General features: G+C 35.0%; 1 protein-coding gene across 1 annotated transcript in view; it reads left to right on the top strand.

The window, feature by feature from the left end:
• LOC129256715 (dynein axonemal heavy chain 12-like) overlaps positions 1 to 23140 on the top strand; it is a 67821-nt gene that overhangs the window by 27699 nt on the left and 16982 nt on the right. Inside the window, exons 24-50 of the mRNA XM_054894878.2 lie at positions 310 to 534; positions 868 to 1050; positions 1251 to 1367; positions 1710 to 1898; positions 2538 to 2686; positions 2882 to 3020; positions 3402 to 3568; positions 3932 to 4124; positions 4555 to 4835; positions 4961 to 5221; positions 5652 to 5844; positions 6383 to 6544; positions 6942 to 7136; positions 7567 to 7700; positions 9279 to 9522; positions 10199 to 10375; positions 10800 to 11021; positions 11262 to 11475; positions 12235 to 12403; positions 12691 to 12838; positions 13161 to 13306; positions 14786 to 15000; positions 15328 to 15520; positions 17327 to 17486; positions 17849 to 18054; positions 19987 to 20127; positions 20693 to 20707. Of these exons, the coding sequence (XP_054750853.1) occupies positions 310 to 534; positions 868 to 1050; positions 1251 to 1367; positions 1710 to 1898; positions 2538 to 2686; positions 2882 to 3020; positions 3402 to 3568; positions 3932 to 4124; positions 4555 to 4835; positions 4961 to 5221; positions 5652 to 5844; positions 6383 to 6544; positions 6942 to 7136; positions 7567 to 7700; positions 9279 to 9522; positions 10199 to 10375; positions 10800 to 11021; positions 11262 to 11475; positions 12235 to 12403; positions 12691 to 12838; positions 13161 to 13306; positions 14786 to 15000; positions 15328 to 15520; positions 17327 to 17486; positions 17849 to 18054; positions 19987 to 20127; positions 20693 to 20707 (4838 nt within the window). The remainder of the gene's footprint in view (positions 1 to 309; positions 535 to 867; positions 1051 to 1250; positions 1368 to 1709; positions 1899 to 2537; positions 2687 to 2881; positions 3021 to 3401; positions 3569 to 3931; positions 4125 to 4554; positions 4836 to 4960; positions 5222 to 5651; positions 5845 to 6382; positions 6545 to 6941; positions 7137 to 7566; positions 7701 to 9278; positions 9523 to 10198; positions 10376 to 10799; positions 11022 to 11261; positions 11476 to 12234; positions 12404 to 12690; positions 12839 to 13160; positions 13307 to 14785; positions 15001 to 15327; positions 15521 to 17326; positions 17487 to 17848; positions 18055 to 19986; positions 20128 to 20692; positions 20708 to 23140) is intronic.

The raw sequence follows: 23140 nt of genomic DNA, 5'->3' as shown, positions 1-23140 counted from the left end.
AAGCATGGACCTTTGAATGTATTCAAAAAAAAATTTTATGTTTTCACCAGTTCTTGATCATATTATTGCTTATTTGTACTCAAAAGTGAACTTTTGTTTATTTGTGTTGTCTAGGTGCAAATTTATATTTAATTTTTTATTTTGATTCAATCACCTACTTCTGATGTTTTTTAATATTGGTGAATGACTCATTTCTATTATTACTGTCTTTTTTTCAATCCCTAAAACAACTGCCATCTCACCTATTATACAATTATCACTAAAGACACACAACAGAGTTGTAATATCATTTTAATGTCTTTCATACAGTGGACAGATGGAATTGTTGCCAACACATTCCGTGAGTTTGCATCGACAGACACTCCTGATCGTAAGTGGGTTATATTTGATGGTCCTATCGATACATTGTGGATTGAGAGTATGAATACTGTACTGGATGATAATAAGAAACTATGTCTGATGAGTGGAGAAATCATTCAGATGTCACCACCAATGAGCCTCATCTTTGAAGCAATGGATCTCTCACAAGCTTCAGTAAGTTTATCTTGTCAATATTAAATTTTACAGAGATTTTCAATATCGTTTAAATTTCGGTTAATATTAAGTAAGTGTAAGGGTTTTCACAAATTTAATTCATAATAATGCTGATCATTTAACAACGTTTAACCTGACCACTGGATATCATGCCCTCTTTCTCTCTCCTACCTCATACACAGGTTATATATATAAAATGTATAGATCTTTCATAATTCAAAGCTTTCCTAATCTTTTGTACACAATCTTATTGATATGAATGAGCATGATCCAATTAAAGGTAAGATTTTTCGATTTCCTTTTGATTTTAATTTCTTCCTTTCCGAATGACAGCCTGCCACTGTTAGCCGCTGTGGTATGATCTACCTGGAGCCTTCTAACTTGGGTTGGCGACCTGTCTTCAAATCTTGGTGTAATGAACTTCCAGAAGAACTCCTTAAAGAACTACCCCTTGTTCAGGCTCTCTTCAACTGGCTTGTTGAACCATGTATTGACTATGTCAGGAGAAACTGCAAAGTAAGCATGTACTCTTCTAAAGTGCAATATTAGATCATTTATTTTCTTTCCTTGCTTTTTAACCCTTAATGATTGTCATTGCAGATATTAATTGAAATGTACTTTGTTTCTTTGTCACACAAGCATTCCCCGATGGGGTGGGGGAGGTGTTGTATTCATTGTTTCATCATTATATTTGGTCTTCTGTCTTTTTTCTTCAGGAATATGTTGCAACCAGCATCAACAATATGGCTCGTTCTCTGATGTACTTAGTCAGAATGTTCATGGATGAAAACTTACCAAACTGTGACCCAAAGAATCTCAAATCATGGCTCGTTGTAAGCATTTTGGTTAATTTAAGTCAGCTTTGTTTAATTTCATGTATTTATTTATTATTTGATTTGCTTAATGTGTGCCTTTTTGTTATTCTCTATGCATATCCTCTCCATTTGACCAAATAGTCTGAAAATACAGCAGGTGGAGTAAACATAGTCAAGGCCTTTTGACTTAATTTTAAAGTTTGGTCATTTGGGCTAATGTGAAAGGAGTATGTTTCATTTTTTAAGTTAGTTTATCAATGCATTTTTTTAAAGTAAACACATGACAAAAACATTGAATTTTATGAAATGTGAATTTGTGTTATAGTGCTAACTATAATTTATGTGATTGTTTGTTGACAGAACACATTTCTCTTCTCAATCATCTGGTCAGTTGGATGTACAACAGACAACGATGGTCGTGCAAAGTTTGATACCTACCTTAGGGATATCATTACAGGCAAATCAGAAGATCACCCTATCCCAGGGGAGGTTGGAAAACTGGATGTACCCCTCCCTCCTGAAGGCATGGTCTATGACTATCTCTTTGAGGTAATAGATCTATGGATCATTCTTCATATATTAAGTAGAGGTGTATATTATAGAGTTGGTGTGGTCCAGTGGATAAATCTCAACTAAAATATCACACTTTGCACCATAAAGTACCAGGTCCAAATCCCTGTCACACCACAGCACTAATGTTCTTTTACACTTTGAGGTAAATGAGCATTTGCAGAAATTAATTCCTTGAAATGATTGTGCCTTGTAAGAGGTTGCCTGGCTAAAGCCAGGGTGATGACATCCAAGACCCTTAGAAGCAATAATAGACATATGAGGATAATGTGATGTGTGCTTTACAAGTATGTAATAATATTATCATTCATATCATCAATGATTCTAATACATTGATATTTTAGTAATGAGGTGATAAAAGGCACCAATCACCTGGAGGTCTGTTTATACAAGGAATTGATTATTCAAAGAAAATTATGAATCTGATTCTTACTGCAGTGATTTGTATAAATCTTTATCCTTCTCATCCTCTTGTAAAAACAATTTTTTTTATGTCTCTAATGTTATCCCATGGCACACAATGAAGAAGCATTGCATTCTCAACAAGTTCATGCCAAAAGGCATATAAGCTGAAAGATTTTTAAAAAATGAGCAAAATATACCTTTTGTTCTGTTCAGTACAAGGCCAGAGGGAAGTGGACCCATTGGAATGACACAATACGCAATTCAACAGTTGGTGAAGGCAAGAAGGTCCAAGAGATCATTGTTCCTACCATGGACACTGCTCGCTACACATATCTTATGGATATTGCAGTTAGGCATGAGAGGTGAGTCAGATTCTCTTGTCTTATTGATAGATTTAATGCATTCTGTTCTTTATAAATTTTGTGTTTAATTGTGTTCCTGCATTTCTTGTTTATAGAAAAGTCAGTCTGGGCAAATACACATCAGCACTCCTTTGACATGAATGTGCATCTACTATATATATATATATATTCATGTTATCTTCTATTTAATTCCAGGGCAATCATGTTTGTAGGACCTACAGGAACTGGTAAAAGCGTGTATGTCAAGGAAAAGTTGATGAATAACCTGCCCAAGGATGAATATGTGCCAATGTTTATCAATTTCTCAGCTCAGACAAGTGCAAATCAAACTCAGGTAATATAGATCTGTAGTGCCATTCCCCTAAACCTGAAAATATGTCATGTTCATTGGTAGACATACCACCTAACTTCGTCTGTTTTAATGGCCATGCAATAGTCATGTAGAGATCTTTATTGAATTTTATGATTTTATGGGGGAAATTAAACTCCAAATGTCATTTGTACTGTGTGATATTCAAGAAAATTGATAATTTCATTGTTATGCCTGAAAATGTATTTGCACATTTTAAGTTTATATCACAAGTCAGTTCAAAATAACTCTCCATGCATCACACATTAGATTCTTTACAAATATAATGATGTGCCTTGTTTGTCCATTGCTTGACAATCTGAAAGGACTGACTATCTAATCATTAAAATCCTTTGTGTTTCCCAGGACATTATCATGTCTAAGCTTGATAAAAGGCGTAAGGGTGTGTTTGGACCACCAATGGGGAAAAAATCAGTCATCTTTGTAGATGATTTAAACATGCCTGCTAGAGAGGTGTATGGTGCTCAACCTCCTATTGAGTTACTAAGACAGTACTTTGACCACAAGAACTGGTGAGTTCACAGCATTATTCTCTTCTGTTCTTAATGACATAGCATTTATATTATATCTGTGTTTCAGGTGATGACATTTATGATGTGATATAAGATTAAAATACATGGATATTTCTTTTTCACAAACTAGAATTTCATATTGATTGAAATTAGTTACGCATATAAAAAATTGGTTCATCATGATTCCATTATAATTAATCTAAATATTTTATCTTTAGATTGTAAATTAACTTGTATAACAACTCTATTTTGTGTTGAAGTGTAATACTAAGTTAGCCCTTCAATCTATGACAATATCAGATTTGACAAATTGTTAATATTATCTTGCTGTCTACAAGTTTTATACCATCATTTGTAACCAAGGTACGACAAGAAAGACACCACTAAGATCAGTTTGATTGACATCCAGTTCTTGACTGCCATGGGTCCTCCTGGTGGAGGTCGTAACCCCATCACACCTAGATTCCTTCGCCACTTCAATGTCATTGGTATTGTACCTTTCAACGATGAAACTATGCAGAGAATATTCTCTACCATTGTTAATTATTATATGAAGGTAAGTTTTATCTGGAGCTTAGCTGCTTCATAGATAAATTGCATCATATATGAATAGCAACTTCCACAGTTTATGATGAAATAAAGAATGCAAAATTTAAAGCCATACAGGACTTTTATATTTAAATTCTCAATTCAAGTTTGACTAAATGCTTTTCTGTACATGTGATGAAAAAAAGATATTTGATCAACAAAACTGAGTTCACATAAACATTTTTGTATGATGTTGTTGTCTCTCAAGCACGACAATCTTATGATGACTTAACCATCCATGGCTATATATCTATTTTGTCCACCTTCATGAATGTCCTTTGTCATAACAGCGGTCCTAATAAGGATATCATATTTGTTTACACCCTGACTAATACTTTTTATGATTTTTTTTTTAATGCTGGTTGTATTATCATGATGATCAATCTTTTTTTTATAAGGCTAATGAGTTTCCACCAGAGCTGTTTACCAGTGGAACCATGGTAGTACAGGGCACCATGGAAGTCTACAAACAAGCCATGGACAACCTTCTTCCTACTCCAGCCAAGTCTCATTACACTTTCAACCTTCGCGACTTTGCTCGTGTCATCAATGGTGTCCTCCTTATCAAGAAGAAGGCAGTAGAGAGCAAGAGGACGCTCACCAGACTCTGGGTTCATGAAGTCTTCCGTGTCTTCTACGATCGTCTAATTGATGATCAGGACAGAGAATGGCTGTTCCAGTGAGTACTTGTGTCATTTTTCAAAAATTACAAATTATCTTGAAATATAAATCCTTATCCAAGCACAGTCTATTACTCAATATGACACCCTTCTTAATTTCTTTCACATCTTTTCTCTTTCTAAGGTTGTGCAAAACTCTTGTAAGAGATATTTTCAAGGATAGCTTTGAGGCCGTGTTTGAGCATCTAGACCCAGATCACCGAGGTATCAAGCAAGACAACATGCGTTCTCTTATGTTTGGTGATTACATGAACCCTGAGGCTGATGATGAAGATAAGATGTATGAAGAGGTGATGTCTCTTGAGGAGTTCAACAAGGTTGTAGACTTTCAGCTAGATGAATACAACCAAATGCATAAGAACGGAATGAATCTGGTTATCTTCAGGTATGTCTCTAACATCATGCTTGATATTTTGCTTTATGCATTCATCAGATATGTTTTTTTTTCAATAAATATAAATGTTCTCAACTTGTAAATATAATGAAATTCAAATATGATACAAAAGCTATTTTCACAAAGATATTTGACTTTGGATACTGCATCATGGTATCAATCAGTGTGTGTACAGCATTAAATAAACATCATTGAGAACTTGTTAGATTCTTATGAATGGAATTCAACAAAATTTCTTCACACTACAATAAGATAATGATTTACAAAAAAAAAACATTTAGTTACAAAATCATTCAAAATATTCCACAATACTTTCCTTTTTTTCTTCATCTCATTTCAATCTCAAATATATTCTCCCTGTTGCTCTCACCCTTATAATTTTCTCCATGCCATTATTTCCTTTTCTCTAATTGAAACCAAGGTATGTTCTTGAGCACTTGTCACGCATTAGTCGTATCTTGAAGCAGCCAGGAGGCAATGCTATGTTGGTAGGTGTAGGTGGTAGTGGTCGTCAATCATTGACCCGTCTCGCTGCACACATGGCTGGCTTCAGTCTCTTCCAACCTGAAATCTCCAAGAGTTATGGCATGAATGAATGGAGAGATGATCTCAAGGTAAGAAGAAAGCCTACTTCCTGAAAAGATGCAGTTTGCACCATGTACTTCACATTAATGGTGGAACTCTTCTACTAGGCTTACCTCCATTCAAACCTTCAAAGGATAAAATATAAGAATAGAAGTTTCTAGTAATTACAGTTTTTCATATTGATAAGAATTGTATTGGTTTAAAATAAGTGCTGGTTGGAGTGGTCGTATCAGAAATCTTTATTTACTTCAATAGTATTGTTTACTTAATATTAGTTGTCACTTGAGATATTTGAGAAGTCACATCAATTTGGAAGTTGTTTTCATCAGAACTGTTAACATGTTTTTTTAATTCCTAAACACAAAATATAAGATAGTAATGCCAATACACTCTATTTGAGTTGAACTTTTTCAGACATGATTCTTTTTTCGCTTGTTAAATCAATGCTATACTTCGTTTGATTTTTTTACCTTTTATTTGGGGGGGGGGTGAGAAAAAAATGCTTCAGGTATGGATATGTGCAATCCAAAGTATCCAATCTTTACAACCATTATCTTTTCTTTATAGAATCTTCTGAAGAATGCAGGAGCATTTGGGAAACCTACAGCTTTCCTCATCACAGATACTCAAATCAAGGAAGAATCTTTCCTGGAAGATATTGATAACCTTCTCAATGCAGGTGAAGTGCCTAATCTTTATCCTCCAGATGAAAAGGCAGAACTGTTAGAGGTAAGGATAATGAAAACATTTGACTTGTACAGCACACATATTCACGCAATATCATGCTTGGGGCAATTCAATATTGTTGTCCCCATTTGAGCTAAATATGCTTTCTTTATTTCCATAATATGATATATTAAACTAAGTACATTGTCTCTAACTTGATGGAGACTGACACACCTATTGATTGGGGAAAGGTAGCAGTCATAAGAGAGTATTCCAAAAACGTAAAATGAAACACGAGGATAGTACGAAGTGATATATAAAATAGCAATGAATCTACATGTATATCCTCTTGAAGTATGAAGTAGACATCTCAATACATATACAATGATTCTGGTTTTCTCATGGTTAGTAGACAAAAAACATATTAAAATCTTTTGATACTTTTCTGAAATGTTTCCAGGCCGTGAGACCAGCAGCTCAAGCAGGTGATAAGAATGCGGACTTCAGTCCACTGGCTCTCTTTGCCTTCTTTGTCAACCGCTGTAGGGAGAATCTCCATATCATCATTGCCTTCTCACCCATTGGAGACACCTTCAGGAATCGTCTGAGGCAGTTCCCATCCCTCATCAACTGCTGTACCATCGACTGGTTCCAGGTAAAGTGTTTTCATTTTTTTAGAGCTATATTAAATATTGTATGCATCTGATTGATTGAAAGTAGAGTTGTGTTGTATTTTCACTTTGCTGTGTATAAAACAATATGCTATATATTCTATAATTATTTTGATTATCCCCCAAAGAAAAAAAGTTACTTTGATAAAGGTCATAATCTACTCCCCAAAATACCAATTTTAGATTTACATAGCCTCAGTGATCTCATATTTTAAACAGATATGATTTTCTTATTCCTTATTGGAATTCTTTCAAACTTTTTTCTCATCACACATCATTTTATTACAATGGTTGATTACCCATTAATACACCTCAGTTTGATAGACCTATGATTTCACTTTATTTCTTATTATTATATTAAGATTTATTCAGAATCAAATATCATCTATGATTTTCTCCTTTCTTTATTTTTAGGCATGGCCAGAGGATGCCTTGGAAAGGGTAGCCAACAAATTTCTGGAAACAGTAGAGATGGAGGATGATGAGAGAGGCAGTGTTGTCAACATCTGCAAGCATTTCCATACAAGTGCTCGAAACCTTTCAGAAAAGTATGTAGTCATTGAATCTGGTATGGAAAAATCATTGTAGAAAACAAAAAATTGATTGATTGGACATATTTAATTAGTAGATTGCTGGGTGGCACCAAGATGTTTTAATCGGGGGGGGGGGGGGGGTGTCAAGATAACCCAAAACAAACATCATATTTTTCTCAATTAAATTATAGGGTATTTTTAATTACACGGCCCATACCTCTCCTTTTTTTGCTCTTTTCCCTTCTCTCTTCCTTGTTCTCCCTTTTTTCTTCCTTTTTCTCCTTTTGTTTCACTACTTAGAAAAACTCATGGAGAGTGGGTAGTCATCTCCCCTACCTTATATAGTGCCACCTCTGGTATGGGGTGGTTATTATATCAAGTTAGTAGTCCATAATTAAGATCTGCTTGATAAATTATGTCTTACTAAAAGATTTCTTTATACTTACATTGTACAATAAATAAATAGTTTACTATGTATTTTTGTCTCACCTGCATAGCAGAGTGAGACTATAGGCGCCGCTTTTCCGACGGCGACGGCAGCGGCGGCGGCGGCGGCGACGGCGGCGGCGACGGCGGCGTCAACACCAAATCTTAACCTGAGGTTAAGTTTTTGAAATGACAGCATAACTTAAAAAGTATATGGACCTAGTTCATGAAACTTGGCCATAAGGTTAATCAAGTATTACTGAACATCCTGCCAGAGTTTCATGTCACATGACTAAGGTCAAAGGTCATTTAGGGTCAATGAACTTAGACCATGTTGGGGGAATCAACATCAAAATCTTAACCTAAGGTTAAGTTTTTGAAATGTCATCATAACTTAGAAAATATATGGACCTAGTTCATGAAACTTATACATAAGGTTAATCAAGTATCACTGAACATCCTGCATGAGTTTCACGTCACATGACCAAGGTCAAAGGTCATTTAGGGTCAATGAACTTTGGCCGAATTGGGGGTATCTGTTGAATTACCATCATAACTTTGAAAGTTTATGGATCTGATTCATGAAACTTGGACATAATAGTAATCAAGTATTACTGAACATCCTGTGCAAGTTTCAGGTCACATGATCAAGGTCAAAGGTCATTTAGGGTCAATGAACTTTGGCCAAATTGGGGTATTTGTTGAATTACAGCCATAAATTTGAAAGTGTGTTGGTCTAGTTCATAAAACTTGGACATAATAGTAATCAAGTATCACTGAACATCCTGTGCGAGTTTCATGTCACATGATCAAGGTCAAAGGTCATGTAAGGTCAAAGAACTTTGGCCACGTTGGGGGTATTTTTTGAATTGCCATCATATCTCTATAAGTGTATTGGTCTAGTTCATAAAACGTGGAAATAAGAGTAACCAAGTATCACTGAACATCTTGTGCGAGTTATAGTAGTTTTCAAAATCAGCACTGCTGCTATATTGAATCGCGTGATGCAGGTGAGACGGCCAGAGGCATTCCACTTGTTAATATTGATAGTACATAAATATGCTTGCTATTCATGCCATATGAACTAATTCATGATCTCTTTCTATTTTGCAGTCCAGAAATATTGTATTCCATACTGAATCATGCATGTCTTATTTGTTTCCTCAGGTTCTTTTCTGATTTGGGGCGACACAACTATGTGACACCAACCTCATACCTAGAGCTGATCTCGGCCTTTAAGACCTTACTTGGTAAGAAACGTGATGAGACAGCCAAGGCTAAGCGCCGTTACGTTGTGGGTCTTGAGAAACTCAAATTTGCTGAGAAACAGGTTGGTGAGATGCAGGTAGAACTGGTAGAACTACAACCCAAGCTTGTGGTGGCTTCAGAAGAAAATGAGAAAATGATGAAGGTTAGTTGTCTCTTAACTTTGTGAATAAAAATCATTTAGAGCTATGTCCTTTCAGTATTGTCTTAGTATAGTTCTGAAAATAAAGAACTTGTTAAATCCTTTGCATGAAATCTTAAAAGTAATACATTGTTATGTTGGTCTGTCTATTGCAAATCCTGCGGAGGGAACTGCTTGCTCAGTTTGCTTTGAGCGCAATGTGCAGGAAATATTTTTCAGATGTTTCAGGAATCGCATCACAATGGTAATTCAGTTTTCACCAAATACTCATATTACTTAATACACATGATGATATTGGAATGGAGACATGCAAGAAGCATATCCTTGTGCACGAAAATGAATTGAATTGAAATTAAATTAAAGTGTTGGTGAGTGCATTGATGCATTAAATCAGGGAAAAGTGCTCTTTTCATTCCTCACATAATGTTGTTTTGATAGCATGGGTGGTATGTATCGCCTTCAATTACACTTTTTTTCAGTCAGTAGAGAGAGACTTTCCATAAATGAAAGATCATCAATTATCTCTTTCTATTTTTGGAAAGGGGCATATTAGTAATGTTTGTGAGTAGAATATATCTTTTGAGTCTCACTCAGCGCAACTTATGGAAGGTTGCCTTACATTATTTGATATTCTAAGGGTTATTACTGAAATTTTTTTACTGTCACTTGTTTATTCCAGGTGATAGAGAAGGAGTCTGTAGAAGTGATGGCTACCAGTGAGGTGGTAAAACGTGATGAAGCGTCAGCTAATGAGCAAGCTGCTGCTGCTCAAGCTCTCAAGAATGAATGTGAGAGTGATCTAGCTGAAGCTATCCCAGCATTGGAAGCTGCTCTAGCTGCTCTCAACACACTCAAGGTATGTATATTAGATTTGAAAAATAAGAATGAAGTTTTTATTGTTGTTGTCACCAAAGTGGAAAAGGTGAAGGAATCCCTCTCAGTGTCATATGTTGTCTGTCTGTCTTTCCATTTACAGCATTTTCCCATTTCTTAGCAGACTTGGAGGATTGATGCTATACTGGGACCTTAATATTGATTTAAGGTCAAAGGCTACTTGATTTTCATCAAAAGTAAAATCCATATTTACCTGTTACTTGCTGGTTTCTATTTTACTTGTTAGTATTTTTGTTAGTGATTTATCAGAAAGAGACAAAGTCTGACTATTGATTGGTTTGTGAAACATAGTTCAATGCAAAGGTATATTTACTTGATATTACCTTTACAGTCTTTATGAGTGTTCCATTAATTGTGATCATACTTTTGTTGTTTTTTTTTGCCAGCCTGCTGACATTGCTGTAGTAAAGACGATGAAGAACCCCCCTGCTGGTGTGAAGCTTGTGATGGCTGCTGTTTGTGTTATGAAAGACATCAAACCTGAGAAGATTGCAGACCCTGCAGGTACTGGTGGAAAGATCCTAGACTACTGGGGACCCTCTAAGAAACTTGTAGGAGACATGAACTTCCTCAACATGCTCAAGACATATGACAAGGACAATATCCCAGTGAGTACAGAGAAGAAACATGGCAATAGGCATTAAATGAAAAAAAAAATTAGGGATTTTGAAAACTTGTTGAGCTGGATGATTAAGACATGCTACTCTTTAGATCTGATCAGAATTTATTTTAACTTACCTTGTTTTCTTTGCATGAAAGGATAGTTGTTAAAAATTAGATTCTTTGGTAGATAATTGAGGATGATTGTTGATTCTTATATCAAATAACTTTCAATATTGTATTAATAGGTGGCAACAATGAAGAAGATCCGCAGTGAATACATGACCAATCCTGAGTTTGATCCTGCTAAGGTAGCCAAAGCTTCTTCTGCTGCTGAAGGGTTGTGTAAGTGGGTAACTGCTATGGAGGTCTATGACAGGGTGGCCAAAGTTGTTGCTCCAAAGAAAGAGAAGCTGAAGGAAGCAGAGGAGTCTTTAGCAACCACTATGTCAATCCTGAATGGTAAGAATGTTATGCCCTGATGCACTTAATCGTATTGTTATTATTGGATAACAATGCTACATGGCAAAAGCCATACTCATCTATTCTGTCTTGTCTCCATGCTGTGTAATTTTTTATTTCCTTTTATTCCCCATAATCATCTAACAATACAATGATAAAAATTATCATCTATATGGAGTGTTTTAGCCATACATTAAAAACATATTTTGGTCTGCATCAATTGCCTGTGCAGTATCAGAGCGTATCCCTAAAATGACTGAAATCTGACAAATATCCCATAGGTTTCTGTACAAAATTAACCGTTGAGTATGAGACCATATTTAACAGTCTAGTGCGCATGTGAGAATGCGTGAAATATACAACGTGTACAACAATGAATGCAATGCGATGCGCAGCATAGATCACAATTACGCTCAATGACGTCATAATAAACTACATGTTAGTCGCATGTCAATGACCAAAATTGATCCTAAACTGATGATGCCATAATGTGATAAGTGATATGACTTGTTAAAATCATATTTCTCCCTTTTTTGGGGGGGTGTATAGATGATAATAATTATATTGGATGGCTTTATTTCATGAAATACCAGATATATTCCACTCATCTGCCATTCGTGGAATATTTTCCCAAACTCTTGGAATATTTCTGGTATTCCATTCTGAGCCATCCAATATAATATAATTATTAGACTCATGATGCAAATAGAGGGTTATATTTAAACCATGTTAAAAACCATGTTTATCTTTATCCAACAGCCAAACGAGCTGAGCTGAAGGCCGTTGAAGAACGTCTGCAGGCTCTCAAAGATCAGTTCCAGGAGATGACAGACAAGAAGGACCAATTGGAGAAGCAAGTAGACCTTTGTGCTAAAAAACTAGAGAGAGCAGAAAAGCTCATTGGTGGACTTGGTGGAGAGAAGGAAAGGTAGGAGTCATTTCACAATCATAATTTAACACAATTATTTTCCTTTTTGTGTACTTTTGCTGAAGTCTAGTGTTAGCAAAATAATTCATCATGATGGGAAATAAAAATATTCAGTAAATTGTTCTATGATTATATCTCTGAAAAAGTAACATTTGTTATGGAAAAATGTTCCATTTATAAGTAGCATGTGTTGGATGATATGATTAGAAGTGATTTCCAAGACACACTGGGCCACAAGTATCAATAGTGATTGTATGATTAATGTAAAAATCCTTTTCAAAATATAGGTGGACATTGGCAGCTGCCAATTTGCAGAGCATTTATGACAACTTGATTGGTGATGTTCTAATATCATCTGGTGTCATTGCCTACCTTGGAGCCTTCACTTCATCCTATAGACAAGCTTGTACTACAGACTGGACTAAGCAATGCACGGTATGTTTCCACTTTACCCTTGTTTAGGAACACAATCAAGCATAGAATAGATATTTCTCTGATAATATCCTCGCATTTCTTAAAGCACCAGTGTTTTATGTCTTTATTAAAATGTCTTACTTAATTACACAAATATTTTCTGTATATTTATCAGTATTGTGGTATTTGTTCTCCAGAATGTCCCTAGAAGAATATTACTCAATTAAAAAAAAGAGATCAAAGTAATTTCCATAAATATACTGTACTTGAGAATAGTTACATTTGCAACTTATTTTTCCATGGGTTTTATGGTTCTTATGGTTTTTATCTGTGTTTGCAACAGGAGAAGAATATTCCATGTTCAAATGAATTTTCGTTGAGTAACACTTTAGGAGAACCCATCAAGATCAGAGCCTGGAACATTGCTGGTCTCCCTACAGACAACTTCTCAATTGACAATGGTGTGATTGTTGACAATGCCAGACGATGGTGAGTGATCTTCCTGGTAAAGGTGGGAGGTTACTTTTAAAGCAAGTAATGCATTTGAGTAGACTCCTATCCTTGACAAAATTTTGGAGCTCATCCATTTATAGCTTTTTTAGGCTACAAAAGAGATTACTTTTGTCAGGCAGCAAATATATCAATGCTTTGTCCATGTAAAGACCTATCAGCCATTCCATTGTAACTCATGTGACATTGACACAAAATGTCAACTTCTTAAGATTCATTACTTGAAAATTGTATATTGCTGACTTGTTTTTCCTATTTATTTCAATGTTATTTGATAATACACATTGTCCAACAAAATTTTTTAATTTACAGTCATTTTTGTAGTTTGTAGTAGATATTGTTTGTTGTGACTCGCGTGACGTGACACTATTGACGATTCCTGACCTTACTGTACTTGTCTGTAATTTCCTAAGATACTTGCCAGATTTTGAAAAAAATTTCTGGAGAGTATTTTGAATCATCTGGAAATATGATTTTAAAAATTCATGATGCCTGGCTTATTGTTTTGAGTTGATTGCCATTTGAAAATGTGACTCGTGTGACACAGGAGTGTGACTCGCGTGACAAGTATAATTTTGGACTACAAATTGAACAAATTATCATGATTTTATACAGTAAAATGGGCCAAATTTCATTCAAACAGAACATTTATGGTCATTTGCACCCCCTTTATCTTTAAAACTAAGGAATTTTAAAGTCATGCTCTGATACATCTACTTACATGAAAGTTTATATGTGGGACTACATATTGTTATCACAAATGTGTTATTGATAGCATTCAACAACGTTTTAAAAATAAAAGAAATCATTCAGGCCTAAATAATTGACATCTGTCTAAAAAATCACAATTATTATCCTTTTTCCCAAAAATATTGCTTGTTTTGTGATATGTGAATCGCGTGATATACACTAAAAAACCTTAATGCGACTCGCGTGAAAGCAATTTAGGGTGTTTTTTCATAATAAAGGGGTGTCCAGTTGGCAATCTTCTTTGCTGGTTTGATTTAGGTCTATATGCTCTATATAATATGACAGAATACAAAAAATGGTGCATTTACAGACAACTGAACACATTTTTATTAGTGTCATTAAAAAGTTACAAAAGATATACGTTTTCATGCAAATTTGACATCTCTTTAGGATCGTGTATCTCGGTCATTTGTACATGTAGGTAAAAGGCAGTGAAAAATCAGATTTTAACCTTTTGGACATGTACCTCGTCAAAAATAAATCTTCTTCATTGATTGGTTTGACTTGAATTTGAAGCCTAGGGTGTCTAGTTACATGGTATGACTGGTTATGAAATAAGACTTGTGAGGTTTGTACAGTGTATTTGACTTTCTTGCGTTTATAATGAATGATTTATAGAACCATAGTACTTTGACTACATGATGATGAAGTGTATATTCATTGTTTGTCCAGTTTGTAAACTAAGATTTGCCTTTTTGCTTTTGGCAGGCCCCTTATGATTGATCCACAAGGTCAAGCCAATAAGTGGGTGAAGAACTCTGAGAAAGATAACAAACTATCTGTCATCAAGTTGACTGATGGTGACTATATGAGGACACTTGAAAACTGTATACAGTTTGGCACTCCTTTGGTTCTTGAGAATGTTGCTGAGGAACTTGATCCTTCACTAGAGCCATTGTTACTCAAGCAAACCTTCAAACAGGGTATGTTCTTCCATTGCAATTCTCATATCTTATCCAAATGCACCTGTAAGATGAAGGTTGATGATGACTATTTGGCCCTGTTTTCAGCAGATTTCATCAAAATGTGTTTTATAACATTGATTGTATATTAAGAGTATATTAAGATGGAGCAGCCTTTGTTTCCATGGACTTTAGTTGTGTAATAGAAAGTTTCGGGAAATGAGTGATGATTATATATGTTGTTGATAAGCAAAGAAAATTATAAGAAGTCAAGAATTCCAAAAATAAGCTGACATCAGTAACCTTAACATATTAGTTGAATTCTTTCACTAACTTCATGTCATGCAGGAGGTGTTGATTGCATCAAGCTTGGAGAGAGCGTAATAGAGTATTCTCAAGACTTTCGATTCTACATCACAACTAAGCTACGCAACCCTCACTACCTACCTGAACTCTCTGTCAAGGTCTCACTTCTCAATTTCATGATTACCCAGGATGGTTTAGAAGATCAACTCCTTGGAATTGTAGTTGCTAAAGAAAGGTAAAGGTTAATTCTCTTATAGTTTAGGAGGTTCTGTTTTACTACACGTTGCTACTAATTCAAGTCTTCATCTAAGATTTTGTTGCCTGTAATAATTGTTTGTGTGTGTTTATGATATTGGAACTTGAGGTTGTCATTCTTCTCTTCAGTAATTGCTCTTTAAAGCAAAATCAAACTTTGGTCAATGTTTAAATACTTATTTTATTTTGTAGAATGGTTTATGGTACACCATGCAGTGACACTTAGAAGAACTAAGAAAATTAAATAGTGGTAAAGACAAGTAAAGAAGATGGACAGTCAGCCTGAAATGTCAAGTCTTCTCTCTTGTTCTGCAAGAGAACTTACAGACTTGAGCCAGCCCTCTTACATGTATCTCTTCAACTACTCAAACCTCTCAACTTTTCTGGTGTATTTCCTATAAAGGACTACACTCAATTCAGAAAAGAATACTCCTTCCCAGTCTTCTACTCCCTCACCACTCCATTTCACTCCTACCACTTTTCCATTTTTCTCAGTCCTTCTAGGACTCAAAACATGGTGTACCATAAACCACTTCTGCAATTGTTCATACTTTGGGGACCTGCATGTTATGCTGCAGTCTGAGGTCACATGGTAAGGTCAAAGGTCATTTTCAGGTCAACTTTAAAGTTAACATGCAAGACTCTATTATGACACCTAACTCCGCAACCGTATGTCGTTTTTCAACCAAACTTGGTTGGTAGATGGACTTGGGGGACCTGCATGTTATGCTGCAGTCGGAGGTCACATGATAAGGTCAAAGGTCATTTTCAGGTCAACGTTAAAGTTTACATGCAGGACTCTCTTATGACATCTAACTCCGCAACCGTATGTCGTTTTTCAACCAAACTTGGTTGGTAAATGGACTTGGGGGACCTGCATGTTATGCTGCAGTCGGAGGTCACATGGTAAGGTCAAAGGTCATTTTCAGGTCAACGTTAAAGTTTACATGCAAGACTCTCTTATGACACCTAACTCCGCAACCGTAAGTCGCTTTTCAACCAAACTTGGATGGTAGATGGACTTGGGAGACCTGCATGTTATGCTGCAGTCTGAGGTCACATGGTAAGGTCAAAGGTTATTTTCAGGTCAACGTTAAAGTTTACATGCAAGACTCTCTTATGACACCTAACTCCACAACCGTAAGTCGCTTTTCAACCAAACTTGGATGGTAGATGGACTTGGGGGACCTGCATGTTATGCTGCAGTCGGAGGTCACATGATAAGGTCAAAGGTCATTTTCAGGTCAACGTTAAAGTTTACATGCAAGACTCTCTTATGACACCTAACTCCGCAACCGTAAGTCACTTTTCAACAAAGCTTGGATGGTAGATGTACTTAGGCGACCTGCATGTTATGCTGCAGTCGGAGGTCACATGGTAAGGTCAAAGGTAATATTCAGGTCAACATTAAAGTTTACGTCCAAGGCTCTGATGACAAGTGTCATTCCATCCCAGTCATTTCACAATGAAGTTTCGATATAATTCTCTTGCGTGCCCTCGCAAATCACGATATTTCTGGTTATTTTCATAAGTGGGCGAGACACAAAATTGCTTTTGCCTTGTCTTTGTTTTGGTCTCATATATTCACACAATGTGATGAGATTGAAATGCAAATTTAATTTGTGTTAGATTCAGGTTAGGCCATGGTGGGATTCTGAACACATGTCCCTCTAAATACAAGGCGAGAGTCATAACGGCTACACCATGATGCTTCCACTATTAAAATTGAGTCATAAATATGTGATGGAAGTATTTTAACATCTCCTTATCTTCTTTCCCTCTCTAGACCTGAGCTAGAGGAGGAACGACAGGCTTTGATCCTCCAGAGTGCAGCAAACAAAAAACAGCTCAAGGAGATTGAAGATAAGATCTTGGAAACCTTGTCATCTTCAGAAGGCAACATCCTCGAAGATGAAAGTGCCATCCTTGTCTTAGACTCATCTAAAGTGAGTCTATTTTTAAAGTCATCCTGCTGTTAATGTCATCCTTATCAAAGAAATAAAAGTGGCTTTGTACTTTGTGAATTAGATGAAATGTAGATCTTCTCTAAATTCTCCTGATTTCTGTAATGGAAACGTGTAATAATCATTGGCGTCTTTGTGTCTCGAAAGGCAATAGGTTTCTTTGCTTAAGTGTCAATTAATGATGGTGCAACATCTGTAATGAACGTTCAAGCCAATTCTCGATAGACATGCTTTGTTGCATGAAAAACATTATCAGTGAATAACAAGTAATATCTAATTTAGTATTCACAAGAATATGCAGATTTCTTTGGTGATGTAAGTGCGCTCTCTAATTGCATTGATAGGTTTTATCTGATGAGATCTCTAAGAAACAGAAGGTTGCTGAGGAAACAGAAAAGAAATTGAACGAATCGAGAGCAGGCTACCGTCCTATTGCCAACCATTCTAGCGTTCTTTTCTTCTCCATCGCTGACTTGCCTAACATTGATCCCATGTATCAATACTCACTCACTTGGTTTGTCAATCTCTACATCAATTCCATTCAAGACAGGTAAAACTACACTCAAGTTTAGAATTATTATTTATATATTGGTATGTACACACAAATAATGTGCAAGAAATTATCAACATTTTAGCAGTCTTAAGAAAAGAAGAGAATACAAGTGCAACTTTATTGTTTTAAGATTGTTTACTGTAATACTGTTTAATGAATTTGAGTGTGAGCATCTGGGAGATTTAGAAATATTGTAACAAGAGCAGAATATAGTCTCTTTATTTCTTGGTTTCAATAATTTTATTTAATCTTTAATTACATAGCTATTTTATGTATTTTTATTCGCCCGTCTAGACGGGATGTATTATGGTATCACGCTAGGTGTCTGTCTGTCCATCCATCTGTTAACTTTTTATTTATTTTATTATTTATTTATTCGTTTCTGCATGCCATGACAATGTACATAGTGTGACCATCACAACATTAAATACATTAAATTTTACATAGTAATAATGTATAATTATGATCATTTACACAACTGATTAAACCAAGGCTGCAGACATGCAGTGGTATGACAATATAAGCAGATGCTTGAGCTGTTGTCACACCTTTGGATATATAAAATACATAGATAAATATAAAAGAATACTAAAAATTAAAAACTAATGATTACGCACAAAAAACAAAAAACAAATTATATGTGTCACAACTATTTACAAATATTTACAAGGAGTGTGTGAGGCGTAATAATAATTGAAATTATATCAATCTTTAAGTTTAAGATGTATAGTACAACAAAAATGTGTCTTGCTAAAAAGTTACATCTTAGAGACAAGTATGCGTTTTACCGCCCTTTTGAAGGAATGCACTGATAATATATTCCTAGTACTAGTAGGTAGGGAATTCCAAACATCAGGTCCATAATGTCTGATAGATTTGTGAGCCAACAGCGTGCGAGGGTTATACAAATGCATATTAGATGCTTGTCTTGTGTGGTAGGTATGGATAGTATTATTTTGTTGAAACATAGTGGAAAAGCAGGTAGGTAACATTTTGGCAATAAATCGATACATAAAAAGGGAAGTTTGAAGAAAATGGACATCATCAACAGTAAGACATTGCAGCTTTATAAAGAGAGGGCGCGTATGATCACGGTAACCAACTCCAGCACAAATACGAATTGCTTTCTTTTGCAACAGACGAATTGGGTTTGTGACACTCGTTGATGTTGCCCAAAGAATATTGCAATATGATAAATAAGGTAGAATAAGAGTATTGTACAACATGTAAAGTATTTTATAAGGTACAAGGTACTTAACTTTATACAGTATACCTATATTTCGAGAAATTGGTTTACTGATGTGTTTCAAGTGATCATTCCAGTTAAGTTGATCATTGATGTAGACCCCAAGGAACCTCGTAGACGTCTTTCTTTCCAACAAAGCATTGTCAAGTTTCAATCTTAAATCATGGTCAGCACATGACTTCCTGCCTTTAAAGTGTATATAATTAGTCTTTTTAACATTCAGTGATAACATATTACTTCCAAACCATTTAGATAGTTTCGGAAGTTCAACATTAATGGTGTTTTCTAAGATATCAATATCACGGTGTGATAGGAAAACACTTTTCCTTGTAAACGCGATAACTTCAGTTTAACTTTACCTAGGCTCATATAATTTTGTGTGTATGATACTAGCATGGATCCCAGAAAGCCTATTGATTTTGAGGTCAAAAGGTCAAAGGTCAAGATCACAGTGACATGTTTTCATCTTACCCTTCTAAAGTCCTTGTTAATGCGATAACTTTAGTTTAACTTAACCTATAGGCTCATATAATTTGGTGTGTATGATACTACCAATAACTCATAAATGCTCGCCTTAGCGATACTTGTTAATCTTGAAATCTTTTTTTTTTAATATGAAGGTGCAGTTTTCATGATGTCAAATATTTATTCTCATGCATTTTTCTGATTTATTCTTGTAATAGCAATAAGTCCAAGATTTTGGAACGTCGTCTGCGTTATCTGTCTGACCACTTCACCTATAATCTCTACTGCAATGTATGTCGTTCATTATTTGAGAAGGATAAGCTCCTTTTCTCTTATCTTCTCTGCATCAATATTCTTCTGTAAGTATTGACATATATTAATTACCCAGTACTGATGAATCAATTAGCTCTATTTCCTTTTTTGTCATATATTTCTCCATTTGATCATTTAATTGTACATCACCTCACACAATTTCACATCCAAGTCATTAGGCTTTAATTGACTTCTATGGATTCATTATTTTCAATTACATACAAATTTATCATTTGTCCTGTTTGTAAATGATATTCATTTCATTTAGATTTGATAGAGTAGATACCTTTACATAATCATTTTTTCAATATTCTTGTATCATGTAAAGATGATAGTATTTTGTTCTTGATGAAGGAATCTCTTTTTCGTTTGTCATACTATTTGTACAATATTTTCAGCAAAACACATTTCATATTCTAATCTAGTATATTTTTCATGTGCCACATTCCTTATTTTATTCATGGAAAATACCATTCCAGACCTTTTCCTGCTCATAACCCAGAGCTTGATTATTCATCAAACAGTAGTGTTTTTTGCATGAATTATATATGGCTTATTATCAAACGTATACAACATATATCTTCATAACTATAATTTTCATCAATTATACAGGGCTGCTCCTGATACGTAAGTTGTTTTCTTCCAATCAAATTGCATGTGTGAAAAAGGCAATGCATAGTTTTTCAAATTTGAAATTGAATAAAAGGAATGGTTACTTCTTTTTTCGGGATTTTGATACTGGCTAGTATAAAAACAACCATTTAATGATTATTATTTAAATTCATTTGAATTTATGGCATAGCGTGCAGGCTAAATTCTGTTTAAAAAAAAGTTTGAATATGTATTGTCCATTATTTTAAGAAATGTATGTTCCCAATTTGAAATCACCCAAATTTTGATGAAAACTTTGCATTGCCTCTACCTCTACATTTTGATGGTTCTGTTTTATCCCTGAATTTCCTTGTTTAACCCTATAGCCCACTCCTGTGTTGGTTACTCAAACATTCACTAACATGGCATGGTTTTGCACAGATTTTACTAACTTTATTTATTGTTCACAATTGTTCTTGTTATGACATTGTTTTCAAGAAATGAATATTATTAATCTGGATTAATGTAGATGAGGTTTTTGGATGGATAATAATAGCATCAGCATGAAAGCACTGTACCAGAATTTTATAAGTTTTATACACATAAATATTGAATAGTTTCTGTTTAAGCACAAGGGATCAATCATTCCCAGGTTTCAGTTTTATTGTCTCATCTGGCCGCTTTTCTGACGGCGGCGACGGTGTCAACATTGAAATCTTCACCAAGGTTAAGTTTTTGAATATCATAACTTAGATAGAAAGTATATGGACCTAGTTCATGAAACTTGGACATAAGGGTAATTAAGTATTACTGAACATCCTGCATGAGTTTCAGGTCACATGACCAAGGTCAAAGGTCATTTAGGGTCAATGAACTTAGACCATGTTGGGGGAATCAATATCGAAATCTTAACCAAGGTTAAGTTTTTGAAATGTCGTCATAACTTAAAAAGTATATGGACCTAGTTCTTGAAACTTAGACATAAGGGTAATAGTGTGTCACTGAAGATCTTGCCTGAGTTTCAGGTCTCATGGCCAAGGTCAAAGGTCACTTAGGGTCAGTTAACTTTGACCATGTTGGGGGTATTTGTGGAATTGTCATAACTTTGAAATCTTATGGATCTAGTTCATGAAACTTAGACATAAAAGCAATTGAGTATCCCTGAACATCCTTTGTGCATTTCAGGTCACATGTCATGACCAAGATCAAATGACAAAGATCAATGGCCATTTAAGGTCAATGAACTTTGGCCGTGTTGGGGGTATTTGTTGAATTAGCATCAGGTCACATGACCAAGGTCATTAAGGGTCAACAAACTTTGATAAGGTTGGGGGTATTTGTGGAATTGTCATCATAACTTTAATAGTTTATGGAGCTAGTTCATGAAAATTGGACATAGAGTAACCATGTATCCCTGAATATCCTTTGTGCATTTCAAGTCACATGACCAAGATCAATGGCCATTTAAGGTCAATGAACTTTGGCCGTGTTGGGGGTATTTGTTGAATTGGCATCATAACTTATACAGTTTATGGATCTACACATGTAGTTCATGAAACATAGACATAAGGGTTATCACGTATGTTTTGCACAGGTCTTAGGTCACATGATCATGGTCAAAGGTCATGTTGGGTCAGTGGACATAGTATTTTATTATCATATGAGTGTTTTCTTTTGCAAATAACTATTCAATAGCTGTTTTCAAAGTCTCCACTGTTCTTAAATTGAATCGCGTAATGCAGGCGAGACTGCCAGAGGCGTTCCACTTGTTTTGTTTTTTTATGCACTTAATTTATTCTGTAATCCCTTTGAGATTTTATACTTTGGTAGTGGTCAAATGGTCTATCAATGTGATGGTGGCAGTAGAGGTTACTAACGAAGTTTATTTTGTATTGATAAGATACTAAACATATTATTTTATATAATTGTGTTTGATTAAGTGATGTAATAGTATATAAGAGAGAGAGAGTGCAAAGATCCTAGTAGGGTTTATTACATTTGAAAGTTTAAAGATAATTCATGTTGACCAACTAGTTAAACAGACTGCAAGTTATTTTTCATATTTGCTTATATCATTGAATCTCAAAACATGGAAAAATTTAACATCAACTTCATTTTCTTACATATGAATTGATATGAAGCATAATATTCAGTGATCGTTGGCAACAAGGATCAGTATATTCAGTATTCTAAGATGGAAGAATAACATTTCAAACATGAAATGATTACATTTTAATGCAACATTAACAAAAACCAAAAGAATGAGGAAAAGATGAATAATCAACATGTTTACAAACACTCAAATTCCGGAAATATAAATCTCTTATTCCACAATGTCTTTACTGTAAAACCTTCAATACAGCACAGCAATGAATACGTACTGTGGTTTCCAATTGCCATAAATCATTTTAAAGAAAATAATTTTGAATATTTAAAATGTCTGCAAAGTTTTTATAATCCTTGTGAAAT

Source organism: Lytechinus pictus, chromosome 3 (assembly GCF_037042905.1).
Source record: "Lytechinus pictus isolate F3 Inbred chromosome 3, Lp3.0, whole genome shotgun sequence".
Lineage (NCBI taxonomy): Eukaryota > Metazoa > Echinodermata > Echinoidea > Temnopleuroida > Toxopneustidae > Lytechinus > Lytechinus pictus.
Note: the sequence above shows the minus strand (reverse complement) of the source record. Positions and strands in the feature narration are given on the sequence as shown.